General features: G+C 39.3%; 2 protein-coding genes across 6 annotated transcripts in view; both read left to right on the forward strand.

Annotated features, from left to right (window-relative positions):
- Positions 1–9,190, forward strand: part of PRKAR2B (protein kinase cAMP-dependent type II regulatory subunit beta) — a 98,773-nt gene extending 89,583 nt beyond the window's left edge. Inside the window, exons 8-11 of the mRNA XM_053553588.1 lie at positions 388–462; positions 4,097–4,162; positions 4,307–4,445; positions 7,127–9,190. Coding sequence (XP_053409563.1) covers positions 388–462; positions 4,097–4,162; positions 4,307–4,445; positions 7,127–7,260 — 414 coding nt within the window. The 3' untranslated portion in view covers positions 7,261–9,190. The remainder of the gene's footprint in view (positions 1–387; positions 463–4,096; positions 4,163–4,306; positions 4,446–7,126) is intronic.
- Positions 9,191–21,577: 12,387 nt separating this feature from the next.
- Positions 21,578–22,529, forward strand: part of HBP1 (HMG-box transcription factor 1) — a 33,091-nt gene continuing 32,139 nt past the window's right edge. For 2 of the 5 annotated variants that reach the window (XM_053554012.1, XM_053554013.1), the window contains exon 1: positions 21,578–21,640. In XM_053554012.1, coding sequence (XP_053409987.1) covers positions 21,626–21,640 — 15 coding nt within the window. In that variant the 5' untranslated portion in view covers positions 21,578–21,625. Of the gene's footprint in view, positions 21,641–21,701; positions 21,727–21,753; positions 21,778–22,396; positions 22,420–22,529 lie in introns of those variants that run through there. The other 3 variants (XM_053554016.1, XM_053554015.1, XM_053554017.1) reach the window with 3 other exon arrangements.

The following is a 22,529-nucleotide window of genomic DNA, read 5'->3' on the forward strand; positions in this document are numbered from 1 at the left end:
CTTAAAAATAAGTCAGGGGTTGGAAATCCAATGCCTTTAGAGCTAACCAAGTGACACAGAGAAAAAACCAAGCCAGGAAGGGACTTTGGCATTGGAGACATGTATTCCATCTAAAGAAACAGCTGCTGTTCCCCTATAGTTTTATCATCGTCAGGTGAAATATAAACTATATTGCTGAGTCTTATGATTTTTCAAAAGAAGCTGGAAATTCACATTTTTATAAACATTTATTTTGAAATACTAGCAGTTTAATTAACGTAATGAACACACATACAACCTACACACTGCTTGATTTATTTGGCCTATGGGCTACCAGTTTTTAACCACTAAAGTAGATAAAATTACTCAGTCTGCTTGTATTTAATATTCTTTTTTTTTTCTTTGTAGGTTTCTGAACGCCTGAAAGTAGTAGATGTGATAGGCACCAAAGTATACAACGACGGAGAACAAATCATTGCTCAGGTATAATGTTTTAAAATGTAATATGGCTTAGGGTTATACTCCAGAAGGTTTTCATACATTATAAACCTTGATAAACTTTTCATATGTTTCTATAATTACTATGCAGTGATGGATTAAATGAATATTACTTATATAAGATGACCTATTAAAAATGGTTTAACTTATAGCCATTACGGTATTTGAAAACTTTATTAATTCTCTTAAGGAATATGTATTAAACCATCCAATGGTTTTCTACGTAATTTGATATTTGTATTTATACAAAAATACATAAATTTATACTACATAAATCTATGTTTACATTGGTATGACATGAAATTCACATCTATATAAAGAGTAATATGTCATTGTTAAAACAAAAATCCAAGTGAATGTTTCATGAGATTCATGAGGACCCGGAAGGTAACTGGAAGATATTGTAGGGTTTTGCATGATCAGTTCATGATGAAACCACCTAAGGCTACTCCCTGATAAAATTCACCAAGAAGGGAACACACTGCCCCATAAACTATGTTGGCTTCCAAGCAGTAAATGTGGGCCAACGTATTATTTTACTCCTAATGCTTTTCTAAGATCCCAGTTGGAACCAATAATACATACTACATACCTCAGAATAGGGCTGCCAAAAAGTAGGATTTGTGAAGACAGTTGAAATTCACAAGTAAGGCTTGCAGATGATTGTACCCTATTTCTTAATAATATTTTTGAAGCATTGAGCAAATGATTTAAGTTGATTTTTATTAATAAAAATTTTATGTCATAGTATTATATTTAAATGGATTATAGTATAGTATATATACTATACATACATTTAAGTATAGTATTATATTTAATTGTAATGTAAGATAATCTTATAATTAAAAATTATAAATATAAGATTACTCAATCTGTTTGTATTGAGTATAAAGTATATAAAGTATAAAACTATACTTAAATGGATTGTTATTAATAAAATATTTTTAAAATTTTTTATTTTTAATTTCAGTTTGCTTGTTCATTCTTGTTTGAAGTACTCCTTTTTTGTTGATTTTGTTCTTCCTCTGGCGGTGCTGGCTGTTTTTGATGTTGTTAGTAGAGACGGGGTCTTACTCTGGCTCACTGCTGCTCATACTGGTCTTGAACCTCTGAGCTCAGCAATCCACCCACCTCGGCCTCCCACAGTGCTGGGACTACAGGCGTGAGCCACCACGCCCGGCCAATAAAATTTTTTGTGTTATAGTATTATAGTTTAGTGGGCTCTTTATTTGAAATATTGTCTCTTCCTTTATATGTGATACAAAATTCAAGGTGTGTGAGACCAAGGAAAAGATTAAGAAAGCAAATAAATCTCTCAATCATCCCGCCACCTCCCTCACACCATATGGATACAAAGATAATCAGAATAGTGCAGTCAGGTTGAGAAGAAGTAGAGTCCGACAAGGCTAAGATTCTGCTGTGTGCGCATACATTGGTAAATAGTAATGTACAGACTGTAGAGCATGTATTAAATGATTTTGTTAAGGTTTTATTTTGAAATAATTGTAGATTCACAGGAAGTTGCAAAAGTAGTACTGAGAGGTCCCAAGTACTTCTTACCCAGTTTCTTTCATCACTCTTGTACAATATCAAAACTAGGAAATTGATGTTGGCATAATCTATAAACTTTGTTCAGATTTCACCAGTTTTACAAATACTTAGGGCATGCTTTGAAAAACAGACAAGGAAAACATTACACAGCAGCTGACAGAACTTATGATTAGGTTTGTGAACTCATCCCAGAAAGTGCTACACTCCTCCTTGCTGAATATCACTATGGCCATCTTTGAAGTACTCCCCTTGGGAAGCTATGCACCAATTTCAGCACCTAGTCCACCTTCAAAGCAGTTCCACCCTTCAAAGCAGTTTTGGAACTCTTTTTTGGAATGGCCATCAAAGCTGCTGTTGTGTTACCCTTGATGTCCTGAATGCCATCAAAATGTCTTCCTTTCAATATTTTCTTTATTTGGGGGTAAAGAAAAAGGTCACTGGGGGCCAGATCAGGTGAGTAGGAACGGTGTTCCAATACAGTTATTTGTTTACTGGCAAAAAAACTCCCTTACAGATAGTGCTAAGTGAGCTGGTACATTGCCATGATGCAGGAGCCATGAATTACTGGCCAAGATTTTCAGTTAAGATTTTCCTGTTTCTCTATTGATGTTTACTTGGTCTGCTATGCTTCTCACAGTTTGCCAACAATTTTGACATGTAATTCCACAAATTTTTTGCATTATTTTCATTAGTTCTGCTTGTTACTGGCCTCCCTGACCTTTCTTCATCAGCGATGCTTTCTCTTTCCTCAGCAAAATATTTAATCCATTTGTACACAGCCCTTTTTTATGGCAGTATCCCTGTGAACTTGGACTAACATGTCTCTAATTTCACTTCCACTCTTCCCAAGTTTAACAAGAAATTTACGAATGTATGTTTGTTGCTCTAATTCAAGCTCAGACATTCTCGCAACAGCACACAAAAACAGGCAACAACAATAATGAACACCACTCAGCAAGACACTGCCACATGTTGAGAGACAAACCCACCACTGCGAGACTCTGGTATGAAACCTCACCGAGTTGTTTGTACAGTGCTGGCCCCATCAGCACATGGTGGCGAGTTTCCGAACTAAATTGTCAAACTTTGTACTGTGATTCAAAACATAAATTTAACATAAAGCTTTTAGGAAAACTTGAAATATGCTATACTTAAAGATACCTATATATTATACAAATCTAAATTCAACATTTTTTTTGATGTAATCTGACACTAATGTTTTCGTAAAATCAACCACAGAATCAAATAAGGAAATGCATAAAATTTTTAAAAAATACGTACTGAGAAGTTTCAAAATACCTAAGATTCTCTAGAATCTCTTTGAGGGGCCCTGAAAAGTCAGTAACTGTTATTATTCTTCCATATTGTATTATTTAATTCAGAAGGCATCATGAAATCAAGGCAGAGTTAATATAAAAACAAAAATGAGAAAAAACTGGAATGTGGTTAGAAATGGAAACACTTTTAGAAGTCTTTTTAAAGGCTTGAGATGGATTGTTGGGAGACTGGCATTTCAGAGTTTGGTCCTTAACTATTTGTACTATGGTAAAGACGTCAAGGCCCACAGCTGCTGCTTCCTATCATATCTGGGTGCTTTCTTCTCTTGGCGAGTCAGTGTGTTATGTTGGCTCACCGCATCAGTGGCTGACACTGGACACAGGTGCACATTTTAGCTCTTCCTGAAGCGTACAGGACCAGGAGACATAATTCCTGCCGACTCAGAGGACACTGTTGGGGTACACAGCAGTGTTGCCATTTGTTAGTATATCTGTTGTTATCTTAGGTAAATTTCTCACCCCAGTATTATTTGCCATATTTTCTTGGCTTTTAGCAGAAATGCTGTGGTAGAGAGTGTATTTCAGATGCTTTTGCAGATGAAACCATTACAATCAATATGCAATTGTCAGTTGTGACCTCTAATTTAGGTTGTTCCCAGGGGGTTTCACTTTTTAGGCTAAATATCTGTACATTGGGGTTGAACCGATTTCAGGGGTTTAATAGGTAACAGGATTGTTATCAGATAAATTTTGCATTTTCACCCATTATTTTTGTTGTTTTATTCTATTAGGGAGATTTGGCTGATTCTTTTTTCATTGTAGAATCTGGAGAAGTGAAAATTACTATGAAAAGAAAGGTAAGCATTCTTAAGTTCTAAAAACCCACATAAGGAAAATGATAGATAGATGATAGATTCCCTTTTTGATGTTTACATTATACTGAGCTTAAATTTATTTTTCTTAAGTTGAGGAAATTTTAATATTTTCAATTACCTTGTCAGGGTAAATCAGAAATGGAAGAGAATGGTGCAGTAGAAATTGCTCGGTGTTCGCGGGGACAGTACTTTGGAGAGCTTGCCTTGGTGACTAACAAGCCTCGAGCAGCTTCAGCACACGCCATTGGGACTGTCAAATGTTTAGGTGGGGATCTTAATGATGTGCACGCTTCTTCTGGTTGAAATTGTTATGTCAGCATTTTATGTGTTCATGTTGTACAGATCATTTTACTGGGTTTGTAAGTTTTGTAGTCCCCATGTAACAAGGTTAGAACTCCTTCTGTTATAGAATCAATTTATGGGAGCCGTTCTTATCTTTGAAAATTTGTATATACAAATATATTTTGTTCTTTTGTGTATATGACTTTTTTTTTTTTTGAGACAGAGTCTCAGTTTGTTGTCCTCAGTAGAGTGCTGTGGCATCATAGCTCACAACAACCTCAAGCTCTGGGGTTCAAGCGGTTATCTTGCCTCAGTTTTTCTATTTTTAGAAGAGACAGGGTCTCACTTTTGCTCACTCGGGCCTCTAACTCCTGAGCTCAAGCAATCTACCTGCCTTGGCCTCTCAGAGGCTAGGATAATAGGGGTGAGCCACCGTGCCCAGCCTATATATGACATCTTTTTTTTTTTTTTTTGAGACAGAGTCTCACTTTGTCACCCTGGGTTGCGTGCCATGGTGTTATATCTCACAGCAACCTCAAACTCTTGGGCTAAGCTAAAGTGATCCTCTTGCCTCAGCCCCCCAAGTAGCTGAGATTACAGGCAACTGTTACAGTGCCTGGCTATTTTTAGAGATGGGGTCTTGCTCTGGCTCAGGCTGGTCTCGAACTCCTGGACTCAAGCAGTCTACTGCCCTGGCCTCCCACAGTGCTAGGATTACAGGCGTGGGCCACTGTGCCTGGCCCAGTGATAGTCACTAAAGGAAGAATTCCAAGTACCAACTTTTTTTTTTTGCAGTTTTTGGCCGGGGCTGGTTTTGAACCCTCTACCTCCTGCATATGGGTCCAGCGCCTTACTCCTTTGAGCCACAGGCACCGCTCCCAAGTACCAACTTTTTTAAATCTAATGTGTCTAATAAACAATGTGTGTTATGTTCCTCAAAAGAGAAGGTTAAGGGCAGTGCCTGTGGCTCAAAGGGGTAGGGCGCCAGCCCCAGGTGCCGGAGGTGGTGGGCTCAAACTCAGCCCCGGCCAAAAACTGCAAAAAAAAAAAAAAAGAGAGAGAAGGCTAAAATTTAAAAGTCCTTTATTAAGATTTGTGGGGAAAGTTGGAATGTTTGTGAGAATCCTTACTCATCTGAACAGAACACAAAGGTTCAGGTTTATCAAAGCACAGTCAAATGTTCTTTCTTGTTCAGTTGTTTATTAACTTTCTTCTACCAAAGCAGTTCGGCAGAAATGCCATCTTCAGCCAGAAGACATCTGTATATGTTTAGGATTCCTATCTGAGAAATTAGTTGCTTTAATAATGAAGATTATAATTCAGGAGGTCACAATGTGGATTTTCTTTAAGAAAATTGATTCCCTGGTAATTAGCCTCTCTGCGCTCTTTATCCACAATTCAGTACAGTAAACTTTATGTCGGCATTTTAAAGATTTTTCAGGGATCTTCACAATTAATTTCCCAGAGAAGTCGCTTTTTAAAAGGTTTTAAACAAACGTATTAACCAAGTGCTCTACTTGAACAGAAGAGAAGACAGGTAGGAACTGACAGGTGGTTTCCCCAATGGAGCTGTGAGACAGGAAGGGTAAAGTGATGTGAGTGAAACTCTGTTAATACTTTTCCATAATAAATTATTATATTCACATTAAGGAAAATCTGAGAAATACAGGAAATTTAGGAAAAGTAAGAGTCAACCCCACCATCACCACCACTATTCATTATAGTTTAGGAATTTCCTTATTTTATTACATCAAGTTTTAACATTCTATTAGGTAAATATGCACATGATAAATTATTTAATCATTCCCTACCAATAAATACTTCAGGGTTTTGGATCCAACTTTTTGGGGGTGGGGGCATTTTTTTGTACAGGAAAGGCCTTTCTATATATAAGATTTTCCCTTAGCTGTGGCTTTCAGAAGTATTTTTTAAAAAATGATTTTTTGTTATATGCTGCCATGTCACTTTGGTTTGTACCTGTTCACATGCTACTGGCAAGAATGCCCATTCACCCTATTCTTGCAAACATTGCCTCTTTTACCTTTGCAAGTTCGAAAGGCAAAAAAGGCGTATTTTCATTTGCACTTCTATGGTAGAGAATCTGATCATATTTTCAACTTGTACATTATAAGTTTAGTTTTAAAATGCAAAGTGACTCATAGCAAGTACTTATAGAAGTCAACGGAAGCTGCCATTTTGAATTACATAGATAATAGTATGCAAAAGTAAAAATTATAATAGGTAACATTTCACCTTCACAGCATGGGATATAAACCCTGAAGAGGAAAAACAGGATAGAAAACTCCCTTGCCACTTTTGAGGAGTTTATATTACTTAGACAGAGACACCAAAATTATTTTAAGAATTCGAAGGCCTTTCTGTGACAATCCCTCATTCTTTTCTCAGACTAGGAGCCTCCTACCAACTTAGCTTTGCCTGTAACATTGTGGAGAGACTAGAACGCGTGACCCAAGAAGGCCCTGGTTGCTTCCATGTTGAAGCAGAACATTTTGTCTTTATGCTCTTTCTTGTGTTTTTGCAATATTTCCTCCAAAATACCATTGCATTGTTGAACTATACAGAATGGGCATCATAAATGACTTAGAAACTCTGCAGATTTGTAAAGAATATCACTGGTTTTCTTTCATCCCTCCCTTTCCTTAGCCATGGATGTGCAAGCATTTGAAAGGCTTTTGGGACCTTGCATGGAAATTATGAAAAGGAATATCACCACCTATGAAGAACAATTAGTTGCTCTGTTTGGAACAAACATGGATATTGTTGAACCCACTGCATGAAGCAAAAGTATGGAACAAGAAGACGTATAGTGACAAAATTACACAGTAGTGGTTAGTCCACTGAGAATGTGTTTGTGTAGATGCCAAGCATTTTCTGTGATTTCAGATTTTTTCCTTTTTTTACCTTTACAATGTATCAATAAACAGTAGTGATTTAATAGTCAATAGGCTTTCTAAAGGCCTATTTAGGCTTTCTAAATAGGCTTTTCTCAGCATCACTTTCTAAAGAGTAGTTCATAAAAATATCAACACACTGGTAAAATGACTTTTTACTCCATAAAATTATTTGCCTGAAAGGTTTATTCAAATGATTGTAACATACTGAAAGTATCTGTGTTTAAGAAGATAATTAAAGGATGTTATCATAGGCTATATATGTTTGACTTACTCAGATTGATATATTAGTGACTATTCCCATGTAAGAGGGCACTTGGCAATGAATCATGCTACCCAGCATGGCAGCACATTCTTTTTATAACTCATTATACATAGTAAAATTTTAATCATTTTTGTTTTAAAGTTTTTCTGGCTTGATAAGTTATGTGTTGGCCTTGGTCTATTGGTGAAATGGTATAAAACATCATATGCAATTTTAAAACTTTTTATATTTTTGCAATAAAGTACATTTTGACATCTTTGGCATAATGTCAGTAACCTACATATTCCAATGGTTTTAAAGACAGGCAATTTGATAATCAGGAAAAGGAGCTTTTAGATAAGAAATCACTAATGTGTTTTTTCCTCATCAAGCATATTATCTGCTTCCTTTTTTCCTTTTGCAATTCTTTAAAAATTTGATCTTGGTATTTGATATTACAAGGTTTTTTTAAAGCTGTTAACTTGTTAAATCTGACATTTTTTATGTTCTTTAGCCTAAGATCCTATACTTTAAAAAAATCCCTCTTTATACCAAAAATGTTGGGAATCCTTATCAGCATGCCAACTGGATATTTCTCTGCTCTTCTTGAGGTCTACATACCACAGTCCCTTGCAGACATCCGCTCCCATGGTTTCTATTCTTCCTTATAATGGTTGCCAACCCACAATCTCATTGATCGGGCAGTGAGGTGTTTATTTCTGTTTTTGTGTCTTTTATTCTTAAAAACTTCCTCTAAGGTGGTGGAAATAAATTTTCATAAGCAAAACCATACATAAATATGAAAGGAATTTCTGCCCATACCACATACACCACTAGGCCTTACCATTACTTTAATGTGGACTCATAGGTAAAAGTGCAGAACCAACGCAAACTTATGAGCTGTTCTTGATATGCTTAGTATGCTCCCACAAAAGATGAATTTAATTATATTCAACCAAAGCAATATACTTTTACATGATTTCTAGGCCCTGTCACCCAGTGTCTAGAAACATTAATTCTAACCAGTTGTTTGCTTTTAAATGAGCAACTACCTTTTGGGAAACATTTCAAAAGAATATATATATATACATGGGTAAAATTATTTTGTGGCTAGTGTAGTCTTATCAGAGAATGTTTATGGTCCCACTTGTATATGAAAATGTGGTTAGAATATTAATTGGATAACGTATATATAAGAAGTTAAAGTATGTAACATATAACTTCAACCACCTTTTAGAACACTGTTCAAAGTTTTTGCAAAACCTTGTAGGAAAAAGAGAACTTTCTACATGAAGATGACTTGTTTTCTATTTCAGATTTTAAAAGTCATGTCTGTTAAACAAAAAAAGACATCAAAGAATTGTAAATTCCTGGTTCATCATTCTGTATTCTGACTTTTTCAAGTTCTCTGTTTTGTTGCATAAGCTGATTGTTCACTGTTCATGGAACAGCAAACAAATGCCTGTTTAATAAAGAACTCCGACCAAGGCTATAAATGCCAGTTACATTATTTTCAGTATCATTGGTTATATTTAAATTTTCCTTATAATAAAGCACACTTTTATAATAAAATCTATGAATTACTGTTTTTAATACTTTTTCGCTTGTTTCTTTAATATGATTTGCTTAGCACAGAGTGTATTGAAAAGGGTGACAGAGATATGGCATACGGAAGCCAACCCCCAGGCCGGACATGGGAAGGAAGAAGGACAGTTCTGTGTGACAGTATGTTTGTTTTAAAATTTTTAAATATTAGTCATGTATGAGAGAAATAATTGATTGTAGTATGTTGCAGATTAATCTTTTTACTCCATAAAATTTTAGCTATTTAGAATAACCAAATAAATCTGGCTAGCTAGGGAATTTATGTGTAAATTTTTCTAATTAAACCAGCTCAAGTGTGACTTGTGGTTGTCATTATTTAATCACAAACCAAGAGTCCTTACGATGTGGGCGTTCTCTTTTGGTGTTTCTTCAAGGATGGAGCCTCCTAAGGCCTTATGTGTGGCTGAGGAATTATTTGGTGGTAGGAATTTTTCCTGGAGAAGAAAAGTACTTCCCCTCGTTTTATATAAATATAAAGGGGTATATGTATGTCTTTCTTGCACGTCAATATGAACCAGGGCCTCAAGCACATATTTTTTGATACAACTTGGGTCAATGTATTTGGGTAACTTTCACACCTTTGGCTAGCAGGCTATTTTTAATGATGAAAGATGCTTCAAGTGAAACAGGGCATAAAGCTAGGGACTTTGGATTTTGTTGAAAAGTATAAGATTAAGAAAAGGGCTGAGTTTTTTCCCAAGACATCCTTTAAAATACTGATACAATTTTTGCTAAGTTTCTCAAGAAATGTTATTAACAAGGATTAAAAGACTGGCCTTCTTAAAGAAAATAACATGTAAACCTAGAGAGGTAAGTAATACATCTGGATTAAGCCAAGGCTTTGTTAAATTTCTGAAAAGGGGATTCTGATATCTAAATAAAATGTTAATACCCAAGGGAGAAATAGAGTTATGAGGAATGATGACTTCTAAAATTAAAAGTAGCATGAGGTCCAATCAGATGTTGAGTATTGTAGCTGTTCCATAATACTTTTAGAGGCAGCAAAACTAGTTAAGTAACTGTTGATGTTCATCACAAGTATAAAAACACACCTTATAAATATAAGTAAAATGAAGGATGAAAATGTAAGCTATAAAGAACACCAGTTATTTGCACAGGACTTGGGTGCCCTCTGATAATTATGAGAGCTGGAATCATTATAATTTGTATGCCTAAGGACAATCTGTGACTTTATCAAAGTCATTTACTTTGTGAGCTGATGGCAGGACTCAACAAGAATTAAAATCTCTTGGATTCCTTGTCCAGTTTTGACTTCATATATTTTTCAAATAATGTTAATGAGCCTAATTTGTATGAAATTTCCACTGCAGAGATAAGACTATTTTTAGAGGGAAACTTTTTATTTGGCCAACAGATCTGAGTCTTTTGTTACGTTTTTGTGCTCTAAGTCTATAAATCTAAAATTGCCTAGTAAAGCCTGAAGAAGCATGTATCATTTATATATGCCAAGGTGTGGTGACATATGATATGGAAGTAATTGTCTACTCATAAAAATGAAACGCTGGTATCAAGGCAGTTGTTAACATGATTTAACTATAACTTGAATCGTGCCATTTCCCAGACATAAAAGATATTACTGAAAAATGTATATACTTGAAGTAATATTTTGTTAGCACCAATTATAATGGATTCATTATAGCATCTAAATGCATTTTTAAATTTCATCTTGAAAAGCAGAAAATAATTTATTTTAGGCACCAGTTTAAGTTTAAGTGCGAGTTGGAAACTCTTAACTGTAACTACCCAGATGCATAACCCTAAGTATTTTATATTTAACTTGAAAAAAAAGTTTATGCAGTAGAACTCCTGAATAAGTTTATGAGCAAGAAATATAAGTCAAAATCTTGGATGAAGTTGCTTCTAATTGCTGGTTTCCCATCTTGGTCCTAATTGGAAACCTACCTACATCCTGCTGAGGAACAAGAGAATGAAGTCTCCCTGCAACTTCACTTCCTGTTTTAGACCAAAGACTGACATTTAAGACAAGTGTACTTCTCTTATGAATATAATCTTTTTTTTTTTCTTCTGTCACCTTGGTTAGAGTGTCATGGCGTCATAGCTCACAGCAACCTCAAATTCTTGGGTTCAAGCAATCCTCTTGCCTCAGCCTCCTGAGTAGTTTGGACTAGAGGCTCTGACCACAATGGCAGGCTAGTTTTTCTATTTTTAGCAGACAATGGGGTTTCCAATTCCTGAGCTGAAGCAATCTACCTGCCTCGGCCTCCCAAAGTACTAGGATTACAGGAGTGAGCCACTGCACCCAGCCTTGAATATATTCTTAAAATGTATACAAATTTTATTTTTAAGAAACCAAATAATATATAATTATTTTAGGAAGGTGCTCATTTAAAGACATCTTTGGTGAATCTGTTTTTGTTTTTTTCTCACAAATGCTCTTCAAAGCTGAACTTTAAATAAGCATTTTTGTTACAATAGTACAGGGGTCCTCAAACTTTTTAAACGGGGCCAGTTACACTGTCACGCAGACCATTGGAGGGCCAGACTATAGTTTAAAAAAAAAAACAAAACTATGAACAAATTACTATGCACACTGCACATATTTTTTTTTTTTTGTAGAGACAGAGTCTCACTTTATGGCCCTCAGTAGAGTGCCGTGGCCTCACACAGCTCACAACAACCTCCAACTCCTGGGCTTAAGCGATTCTCTTGCCTCAGCCTCCCAAGCAGCTGGGACTACAGGCACCTGCCACAACGCCCGGCTATTTTTTGGTTGCAGTTTGGCCGGGGCCGGGTTTGAACCCGCCACCTTCGGTATATGGGGCCGGCGCCCTACCAACTGAGCCATAGGAGCCGCCCTACATATCTTATTTTGAAGTAAAAAAACAAAACGGGAACAAATACAATATTTAAAATGAAGAATAAGTAAAGTTAAATCAACAAACTTACCAGTATTTCAATGGGAACTATGGGCCTGCTTTTGGCTAATGAGATGGTCACTGTCCGGTTCCATATTTGTCACTGGTAGTTGTAACGAGGGATGCAAGTGTGCATCAGTTAGTCTAGATCTGGTTGGAGATTTCAGATGTTTCGTTCTGGAAAGTCTGTTCACAGACATAAGTGCTGCCAAAGATGTTGCCATTTTGAGTGCATGGTTCCTGAGATTAGAATATGTCTCAGAGGGGAGAGATGCATAGAAATTAGGAAGGCTGCTCGACTTGAATGCGTCTTTCAGAGAGTCATAATTCTGCAGTTCAGCCAGTTCCATTTGGTAAATTGTATCCACATTTTCAATGTCAATAGAAAATGGGTTACAGAAAAGCTGTATGTCCTGTTCATGGAGATGAAGCTAAATTGGAACTCCTTTTGCAACTTTTCCAGTGAATCCACGCATGTTTCATTTGGGAATGCAACCAGTGGTTTTTCCACTAACAGATTTTGAGTTGTGGGGAGACGGCAGAAATTTTCCTCCTTGACTTGTTTGATGAGGAGGCCTAATTTTACTTCAAGTGCTTTCACATGTGATTGCATATCACAGATGAGCTTCCCCTTTCTTTGAAGTTGCACATTGAAACTGTTGAGTAGCTTTGTTACATCTGTCAGAAAGGCATGGTGCCATTTCCATTCTGCATCATTGAGCTCTGGTACTTCTTTGTGTTTTGAAAGCAGAAAAGCTGTAATCTGTGGTTGTAAGTCATAGAAATGTTTCAAAACTCTCCCTCGACTCTAGTCAATGGACTTCTGTGTGGTATGGAACATCTTCACAGCCAACATTTAGCTCAGACAGAAATTCCTGAAATTGTGGTTTAGTGCATTACCTCTAATGAAGTTAACACAAGATACCACAGTTTTCATAACAGAGTCCCACTTCAGTGATTTACTACACAGCGCTTGGTGGTGGATGAGGTCAGTGTATGGCTATTGGATGAGAATGGTTATGTTTGTCCATCTCTTGGGTAATGTGAGCAATTACTCCTTTCTTAGACCCCACCAGGCTAGGAGCACCATCAGTTGTCACACTGGCTAGTTTTGCCCAGTCCAGCTCCAAACTATTCATAGTTTGGCAAACCTTTTCATAGATATCCTCTCCGGTAGTTGTTCCTTTGATGCTTTGCAGTGCAAAAAGCTTTTCTGTGACTTCAAAATAGTCATTTGTCCCACGAATAAAAATTAGAAGTTGTGCAGAATCACGAACATCATTACTTTCGTCGAGTGCCAAGGAAAAATAGGAAAGTTTTTTTGCGGAGTTTGCAAATGCTGATGCAAATTGTCTCCCATTTCTTCAATCCTTCGTGTAATTGAGGGTCCTGAAAGACTCACTGTACTAATTAAATCAGCCTTCTCTGGACATATCTGGCAACAGAAAGAAGGCATTCATTAACAAATTCTCCCTCTAAGAATGGTCTGCCAGTGCACGCTATTAGCTTGGCAACTTGAAAGCTTGCTCGCAGTGATGAAGTATTTAGCTGTTTCTGCTTCACAAAAGTATTTTGCTGAGTTGTCATGTATATTTCAGTTTTAATATTTTATCTTTTCTCACTTCTCCAACCAACCAATCTTATTTATCTTTATGTTGAGTTTGATAGTGTTGACGCAAATTGTATTCTCTGAACATGACACTATATTCTGGCATATCAAACACAACAGCTCTTTCCTTGTACTGCACGAAAAAGTAATCATAAGTCCACTGTTCTTTGAATATTCTACACTCCGAGTCAATTTTTCTCTTTCTTGATATCATTGTTTCTAGGGATTCCAAATTGCTATTAGTAAAGTACCAATATATATATACAGTGCAAAAACAATATACCAGCAATAACTTTGCCCACACAGAGATATATAGACTGCACTGCCCGTCAATGCAGTCTGATCAGTGTCCATCAATGCAGCCTTGCCAGTCCACATCATTTTAGCCTCACCAGTGCCCATATTAGTGGAAGTCCGCTTTTACCTCAGGCTCACACTGGTGCGGTATGGGAACAGGCATGATTACAGAGCCAGTTCCTCCACCACCTTTCCAGTTCACACTATCCTGTCCAAACCGCACTGCGATCTGTGAACTCGCACAGGAATCTGATCGCATGGGTCTTCTCACCCATGCGATCAGACTCCACTGCAGGAAAAAAGAAGGCACGTATGCCTTTTTTCTTCCAAATCTAATGCGAGTTCAGCCCCCAAGCATATGGCTGAACTCGCACTGCTCAGAGATCACAACAGTGTGAACTGGGGCTTACACAGCACAGAACATACAACATCATACACAACTGAATAGAAATCAGAATATAAATGCACTTACTATCAATTAGATTGGGTTTCCTACTCCTTGGCTGTCTGCAGAGCCAGATTAAGTTCCCATGGGGCCCTAGGCAGATTAACAATTTGGGGACCCCATGCCCTAACACTGAGCACTGACCATTTGCATTAACACTGACTGCTGACCATTTGCAATAACACTAACTGCTGACAATTTGCATTAATACTGAGTGCTAACAATTTGCATTAACACTGAGCACTCACATTTATCATTACCACTGAGCACTATTTGCATTACCTCTGAGCTCTGACCATTTGCATTACTTCTGAGCACTCACAATTTGCATTAGCACTGAGCGCTATTTGTATTATCACTATGATGCAACCCCCTAGAAACCACCCCCAACCAACTAACCAACTTAAAAAAAAGGCTCTCCTAACTTCAAAAAAAGGCTCTTCTAACTTCAAAAAGGCGCCCCCATCTGCAAAAAAAAAAGGCCCTACTAACTGCAAAATAAAAAAAAAAAACAGACCTCCAAACTTCAAAAAAAAAAAAAAATCCTAACTTGTTCTTACCTCAGTCCTTAGGCAGCAGCAGGCAACCTGGTGACTCCTTCGATTACACCAGAGACTGAGAGGAGGAGTTGAGAGACAGAGGGAAGGAGGGGAGTTGGAGAGTGTGGGGCACGTTCCACACATGCGCACTGCGGGTCTGGACGAGTTGGCTGCTAAGCAGGACAGCAAAAACACCCAGCGGGGAGAGACAGAGAGAAGGAGCAGAATCAGAGAGTTGGCGCACATTCCACACATGCGCACTGCGGCTCGGGCTGAGTCAGCTGCTAAGCATAACAGGCAGGGCGGCAAAAACACCCGCGGACAGGATAAATGTCTTTGGGGGGCCGTATGTGGCCCGTGGGCTGTATTTTGAGGACCCCTGCCATAGTATGTTGTACGCTATATAACTGGAAGGTGTTGAAGTGTATTAATTAGATATTTGGTTTGCTTTCGGATGATTGGCATTGTGAGGGAAACAAAATGAATGATGGTGCTTATCATACAACGTAGCTAGAAGAGACCTCTTCTCAAATAATAGGAATGACTATGTAGAGGAAATGACGCAGCACATGGAAGCTATTTCACAAAATCAGTATTCAGAACAGCTTATGGCACACGGCACCATAGTATGCTATATATTAGAAAAATCATGCTGCTTATTTCCCCCTAACTTTTCATTCATTTGTTCAGCAAGCACATATTTATTATTATGGACCAGATAAAAAGATAAATAATACATATATGGTGACTGATGAGGAGGGGAGGCAAATGTAAGCAAAATACTTAGCTTAGCACAATGTGATAGAAGCTTTGTCCATAGTATTATTCCTATGATTTTAAGTGCTCTTTTTCAGACTTAATTGTCCTTAAAATGAGGTGACATTTAGATTAGCAACTAAAAGAAAACCATAGAGAAGGGCCTACGATACTAAATAGATAAGACTAGAAAATGGTTTTCTATTTTCTAGTAGTCTGATAGGAGTTTGTGTTAAACATTTCAGAGAACAGAAACTTAAGTGAAAGACAAAGAGTCATGAGATGAAGTAGAATTATTGTTGCCTTCTCTAAATCCTTACCCAATTATACCAAATTGGACAACTTGACAAAATTTTTTTTTGACAACTGACAACAAAAAGAGATAGTGATATCTGTTTCCTGAGGATACCCAAGTTTATTTCCCTAGACTTGGATCTCCAAATTTAAACTTGTAAAGTGCATCGAGAATTACAAGATTAAGGACATGTACTATTTACTTCTAAAATGGGACTATCTTCCAGGGATTTCATCACAACTTGAGTTGACCTGAGTACATTGAACTGATTTTAAAATTAACCCATTTTAAAGTATAGTAAGATATATGGAAAGATATTTCTGGGAGTTTAAATAACCAAGAAAGGCATTATCTGAAAAGTTAGGGCACTTACTATTTTAGACCATATACATGTGCTCCATTTTCTGGTGTCAGGACTTGTGTGATTTCATTTGTTTATCTTTTTTATTTTTGAGATAGAGTTAGAGTGCTGTGCTGTCTCAACTCACAGCAACCTCAAACTCTTGGGCTTAAGTGATTCTCTTGCCTCAGCCTCCCACGGAGCTGGGACTACAGGCATCCGCCACAAAGCCTATTGTTTTTGTTGCAGTTGTCATTGTTTAGCAGGCCCTGGCCAGGCTTCAACCCGCCAGTTTTGGTGAATGTGGCTGGTGCCCTACTCACTGAACTATGGCGCGGAGCCTATTTGTTTATCTTTTGACAATTTCAAGAAGATATTCTCAATACTCAGGCAAGGACATATGCTTAAGCTGCCTATTTCTTAGTGCAGTAAAGCAGTCATTAGTATGCCAGATGTGGTGAAATCAAGGGAAATATAGTTTAATTTTACCTCTAAAGATTTATCTATTTTTTTTTTACTATCTCTATCAAATTAGACTTGATGTTTCTTTAAAGTAATATAATTACATAAAATGCTGAGAAGATATTTTGATTTAAGGTTGGGTGTGGTGGCTCATGCCTGTAATCCTAGCATTCTGGGAGGCTAAGGTGGGTGGATTGCCTGAGCACAGGAGTTTGAGAACAGCCTGAGAAAGAGTGAGACCCTGTCTCTACTAAAAATAGAAGAAGTGGTGGGCATTGTGGCAGAAACCTGTTTTTCCAGGTACTTGGGAGGCTGAAAGCCAAGAGGATCTCTTGAGCCCAAGAATTTGAGGTTGCTATGAGCCAGAATGCCAGAGCACTCGACCCAGGGTGACAGAGTAAGACTCTGTCTCCAAAAAAAATAAGACATTTTGATTTACGATGACAGTTTCTTGACATTTTGGCATAGATTTTATGTGTGTATATTTATGTATAGCTATTATATTTGTACTAACCAAGAGAACATTGTCTGGCTCCACGCCTATGGCTGAAGCAGCTAAGGTGCCAGCCACATACACCTGAGCTGGTGGGTTTGAATCCAGTCCCAGCCCACCAAACAACAATGACGGCTGCAACCTAAAAAAAATAAATAAATAAAAATAATATATATATATATAGCCAGGTGTTGTGGCAGGCGCCTGTAGTCCCAGCTACTTGGGAGGTGGAGGCAGAAGAATCACTTGAGCTCAAGAGTTGGAGGTTGCTGTGAGCTGTGATGCCACAGCACTCTACCCAGGGTGACAGCTTGAGGCTCTGTCTCAAAAAAAAAAAAAAATAAATAAATAAATAAATAAATAAAACATTTTCTCATGTCAGTTTTATCATGGAAACATCTGAAGGACAAAAGTTTGTATTAATGTCTGTAGTAATAGGCTAAGCATAATTTATGTATGTAAAAATTTCCAAGGAGATCTTATTAGTTTTGTAATTTGATTTTTGTTCTGGCTAATGAGTTGGCTGTTTTGTAGGTCACTCAATGATGTTGTTCCTGGGCCAGGCACTCCCACCACTCTGGAAGGCTGAGGTGTGTGGTTTGCTTGAGCTCATAAGTTCAAGACCAGCCTGAGCAAGAGCAGGACTCTGTCTCTAAAAAATAGCCAGGCGTTGTGGTGGGCGCCTGTAGTCTCAGCTACTTGGGAGGCTGAGGCAAGAGGCGATCACTTGAGCCCAAGAGTTTGAAGTTGCTGTGAGCTATGATGCTACCGCACTCTACCCAGGGCGACAAAGTGAAACTCTGCCTCAAAAACAAAAAAAAAAGATGATGTTCCTGTTAAATACTCATAGGGTAGTAAGGCAGTCATTTAGCTCTGCAGGGAAGTTAAAAGATAGGACTAATTGTCTACTTAAAAGTGTATGAAATTATAATACTAGTAATTTAATCAGCTGTGACTATTTAAATTCAACTCATATTTAAAGACTTGAACAGGGCAGCGCCTGTGGCTCAGTGAGTAGGGCGCCGGCCCCATATGCCGAGGGTGGCGGGTTCAAACCCGGCCCCGGCCAAACTGCAACAAAAAAATAGCCGGGCGTTGTGGCGGGCGCCTGTAGTCCCAGCTACTCGGGAGGCTGAGGCAGGAAAATCGCGTAAGCCCAAGAGTTAGAGGTTGCTGTGAGCCATGTGACGCCACGGCACTCTACCTGAGGGCGGTACAGTGAGATTCTGTCTCTACAAAAAAAAATAATAATAATAAAAAAATAAAGACTTGAACAAAAATGAGACAAAGTATGCAAAACATGTTTTATATCTTTATGTTCTCCTTAATTAGCACACTAGTCATCAAATAGAATTAAATAAATATCTCTGAATGTAAGAGTGGAAAAGCCTTTACAGGGCTGGCTCACACCTGTAATTCTAGTACTCTGGGAGGCCTGGGCCCGAGGATTTCTTGAGGTGAAGAGTTCAAGGCCAGCCTGAGCAGGAAAGAGCCAGATCCCATCTTTACTAAAAATGGAAAAGTTAACCTATAGTCCCAGCTACTTGGGAGGCTGAGGCAAGAGGATTACTTGAGCCCAGGAATTTGAGCTTGCTATGAGTGAGGTTGATGTCAGAGTACTCTAGCCTGAGCAACAGAGTGAGACTGTGTCTCAAAATAAAAAATAAAAAGAATAAATTATTATTAATAATGTACAATATATGGATCTGAAGTTGAATTTATTCTTTCCATTCTTGTGTCCACCAATAAAAAATATCATCGCTAAGGCTTTTGTCAGTAACTTTCCAATAATTTAACTTTCTAAAATAAGTTCTAGCTAAAAGCAAATCTCACAGTTTCTGTGTTGAAAAGGGGTAAATGTTTCTCAAATTCTTCAGAGCTCATTTTTTTGGAAAGAAAAAGCTTTTTAATTTCCTATGAGTTAGACATAAACATCTCCAATCTTAATTTTAAATTATGAGGAGAACTCCATGGATTTATTTTTCTTTTTGTGAAGAAATTAAATGTTGGAATGGAGTTTATATTTTCAAATCTGGGGCACAGAGACCCTTCAATGAAAAAAATAAAAGGAAGAAATAAGAAAATTAACAAGAATACACAAAGCAGTAGAGACAGACATTGCTTGGGTCATTCTCTTAATCACTGAAAGATGGTAACTTCCAATCCTGTTCTTTTTCCGCAGGGAAAAAAATTAAGCATTTTGTTGGCACCTCTCTGGATTATTTAAAAAAAAAAATGCTTTATTACTATTTGTGAACATACAAAGTACATCCTTGATCACATGGTAGGGAAGACTAATTTCACTTCCAGGATTCAAATGGGGAATTCTAAAGGAATTCTTAAACTTGTTTCAACATACGGGAGGTTACTGAGATTTTTTGGTTTGTTACGTGACTTTCAGGTATATTTAAAAACTCAAGAAAAGTAGGAGGTTTTAAATAGCTATAATTTCAGGCTTTTTTCAAAAGCTTGCTTTTACAGATTTCTTATTAATATAATAGTAAGCATACATTTAGTATTTTTAAGATACAAAACCTTAAGTATAGCTTAAATGATTAAACAGCAAAGGTTCAAAGGGGAAAAAAGGCTTAATAACGCCTTTGTAGTGTGAATGGTAAAAATACCAATTATAAACTAGGTGTGCCCCACTACCATGGACAGCCATGTTTAAAGAGAAGGTATAAAGCAAAGAAGCCTTCATTCTCTTTTGGTGAGTCAGAGCACTAGTAACTTAAGGAAGAACTAGTGGAAAGAAGTGTAAAGACAGTTTTCTTCTATGTGAAGCTGTCGAGGGGGGAAAATGGTTAATAAAATTCACCACAGAAACTTACAGATAGTAATTCACAAATTAAATCAGTTTCGGTCATACATTATACCCCTCTGCATTATATTAAACCAACGAGCAAACTGTCCAACATGGAAAACCACTCTGACTTGCCTCATTTTAGAATAATCATCCTTCCGCCCTTCCTTCCCAAGCTTTGTAAAGTCTGGACTTGAGTTACCCTCTCACAGTCCGTCCCCCCTAGCCTCATAATGCCAGGCACTCAGCTGGCATAGACGAAATCTTGGGTGAAGTCTCCATTTGCTGTTCTGGGATGGCGAGCAAAACACAGGATAAGGGAATTCTAGCTCCCACTGCCGGCCAAGTCTGTAACCAACGAATAAAAAAAATTATTAAAAAAAATAATCTCTTAACTACTTGAACTTTTTGTTTCCCAGAAATGGTGGATTTTCTGCAGGACAAAGGAGTTCAGATTCCAAAGGCCCCCAAGCAAGATTCCTGGCGCCAAAATACCACCCCTCCCACCAGACTTTCCCAAGTGCACTTAGCCCCTTGTTAGTTACACCATGACTTGCGTAAGGAACGTGGCCCCCTGCTTTAAAAGCCCAAGATCTCTCTAAGTCAGGATCTGAAGCAGTTTCTCCCAAGGAGACGTCGTATTAAAAATTCCTTTCTTCTTTGGCAGTCCGCTTGTCTCAATAATTGGATGTCTGTGCCACAAGTCCTGCTTGGCCTTAGATCGAAAGACATCTGTTGTTTCGGCAACAAGCCTAGCATCACTTTAGTACCATTCGTGCCTGAGACTGATTTTGGGGTGACCAAGTCCCTTGCAAGCCTGCCACTGCTTCCGCTGGTGCGGTCATCTCCTTCCCCTTGCGCTGAAACAATACCTTGGCCTCCTGCCAACTTTGAACTGCGAGCGGGTCTAGCTGTTTACAGCCCGGAATGGGTGCTTCGAGAGCCTTGGGCCGCTCTAAGTGTTAGCAGAGACTCAGAGCAAGACAAGAGCCCCAAGCTTTGAAACAGTCCCTTCCTCCGCCCCCTCCCTTTTGTCCCAGGCACCAAAACAAACGAGCTGATACACGTGTCCCAATGACTCTTGTTTACTATCAAGACTGCACTGTGAATGTACTGCTGGGATATGTAGTCCAATTGTTCCTCGGCCTGCAGTTTTTTGCAAGCTAAGGAGACTACAAACCCACAATCCATTTCGGAGGCAAATTTGGCACGGGTCCCCGGAGTCCCGGGAGTAGTCCAATCCAAAGCACTTACTCTAATGATTGACACGCCATCTTCGCCAGTAAACACAACACAAAAGTCAATACATGCCCGCCCTCTGAGACGGGCCAAGGTCTCACCCAATGGGATTGGGAAAGGATCGAGTGGCAGCTCCTCAAACCAATAAGAAGGCGAAAGAGCTGGGCGGAGGCTCAACCCCCAGGGGGTTGAGGGGAGGGGGAAGACGAAGCTTGAAAGACTTGGTAATGGCGACGGGTTTGGTAAGTAGGAAAGTTTCGGTTGAGGAGTAAGATCCGCGGCAGGAGCAGTAACGCGCGCGGGGAGGCTGGTGTCAGTCGGAGAGGGGGTACGCAAGTTGTTGTTGTTGGTGTCGCGGCCAGGGCGGCCTGCGCTTGAGGTGCTGGCACTCCGCGATATGTTTGTTGTCTTTCAGTTCGGGAAGGGGTGGGGGTGGGGAAGGGAGGGGCAGGAGCCTGGGGGATCGAGCTGCCCGGCGCGCTCGGGTCCGCGTTCCTCCTTCTGGAAGGGCTACCCTTTTGGGTGCGAGCAGTTAACCATCCGTCGGCTGCCCGCGGTGAACCCACGGGACCGGCGCCTCCCGCGAGCTCACCTGGGCTTCGCTGTGGTGGCGGCGGCGCCTCAAGGGGGTCCAGGGGTGGGGGCTGGGAGGAGACCGTACGAGAACGACGCGCCTGGCCGGGTTGCGCCGTGGGTGGCCCGCGGGTGTGGAGATGGGGCGGGCCGGGGCGGGGGAAGGGGCAGACGCGGCGTTGGGGCAGCCTAGGAAAGTTTGACTTCAACTCTCGTCTTGTGGGCGGAGGGTCGGAGGTTGGCTGGGTATGGGGGCCCGGCTAGGGGTGTGGGACCCCAGTGAGGCGCCGCCTCCTTCTGTACTGGAGGGGGCTCGGGCCGAGCTGGGAAGCTCGCGGAGCCGCAGGGCCCCGGGGCTCATTGTTACGCAGTTCGAATGAATGGGCTCCGAGGCGCCTGCGCGGTGCACTGAGCTGAGGGGAAAAACAAGCCGGGAGTCCAGTCTGAGGTCACATGATGGGGGGAAGGGAGGGGAACGCGATGAATGGCGAAAGAGGGTGGGGGATGGACTCGGCGTGAGCCGGGCGGCGCTGCTCTGGGTGACCCGGAGAGGAGGCT

The sequence above is a fragment of the Nycticebus coucang genome, chromosome 11 (assembly GCF_027406575.1).
Source record: "Nycticebus coucang isolate mNycCou1 chromosome 11, mNycCou1.pri, whole genome shotgun sequence".
Lineage (NCBI taxonomy): Eukaryota > Metazoa > Chordata > Mammalia > Primates > Lorisidae > Nycticebus > Nycticebus coucang.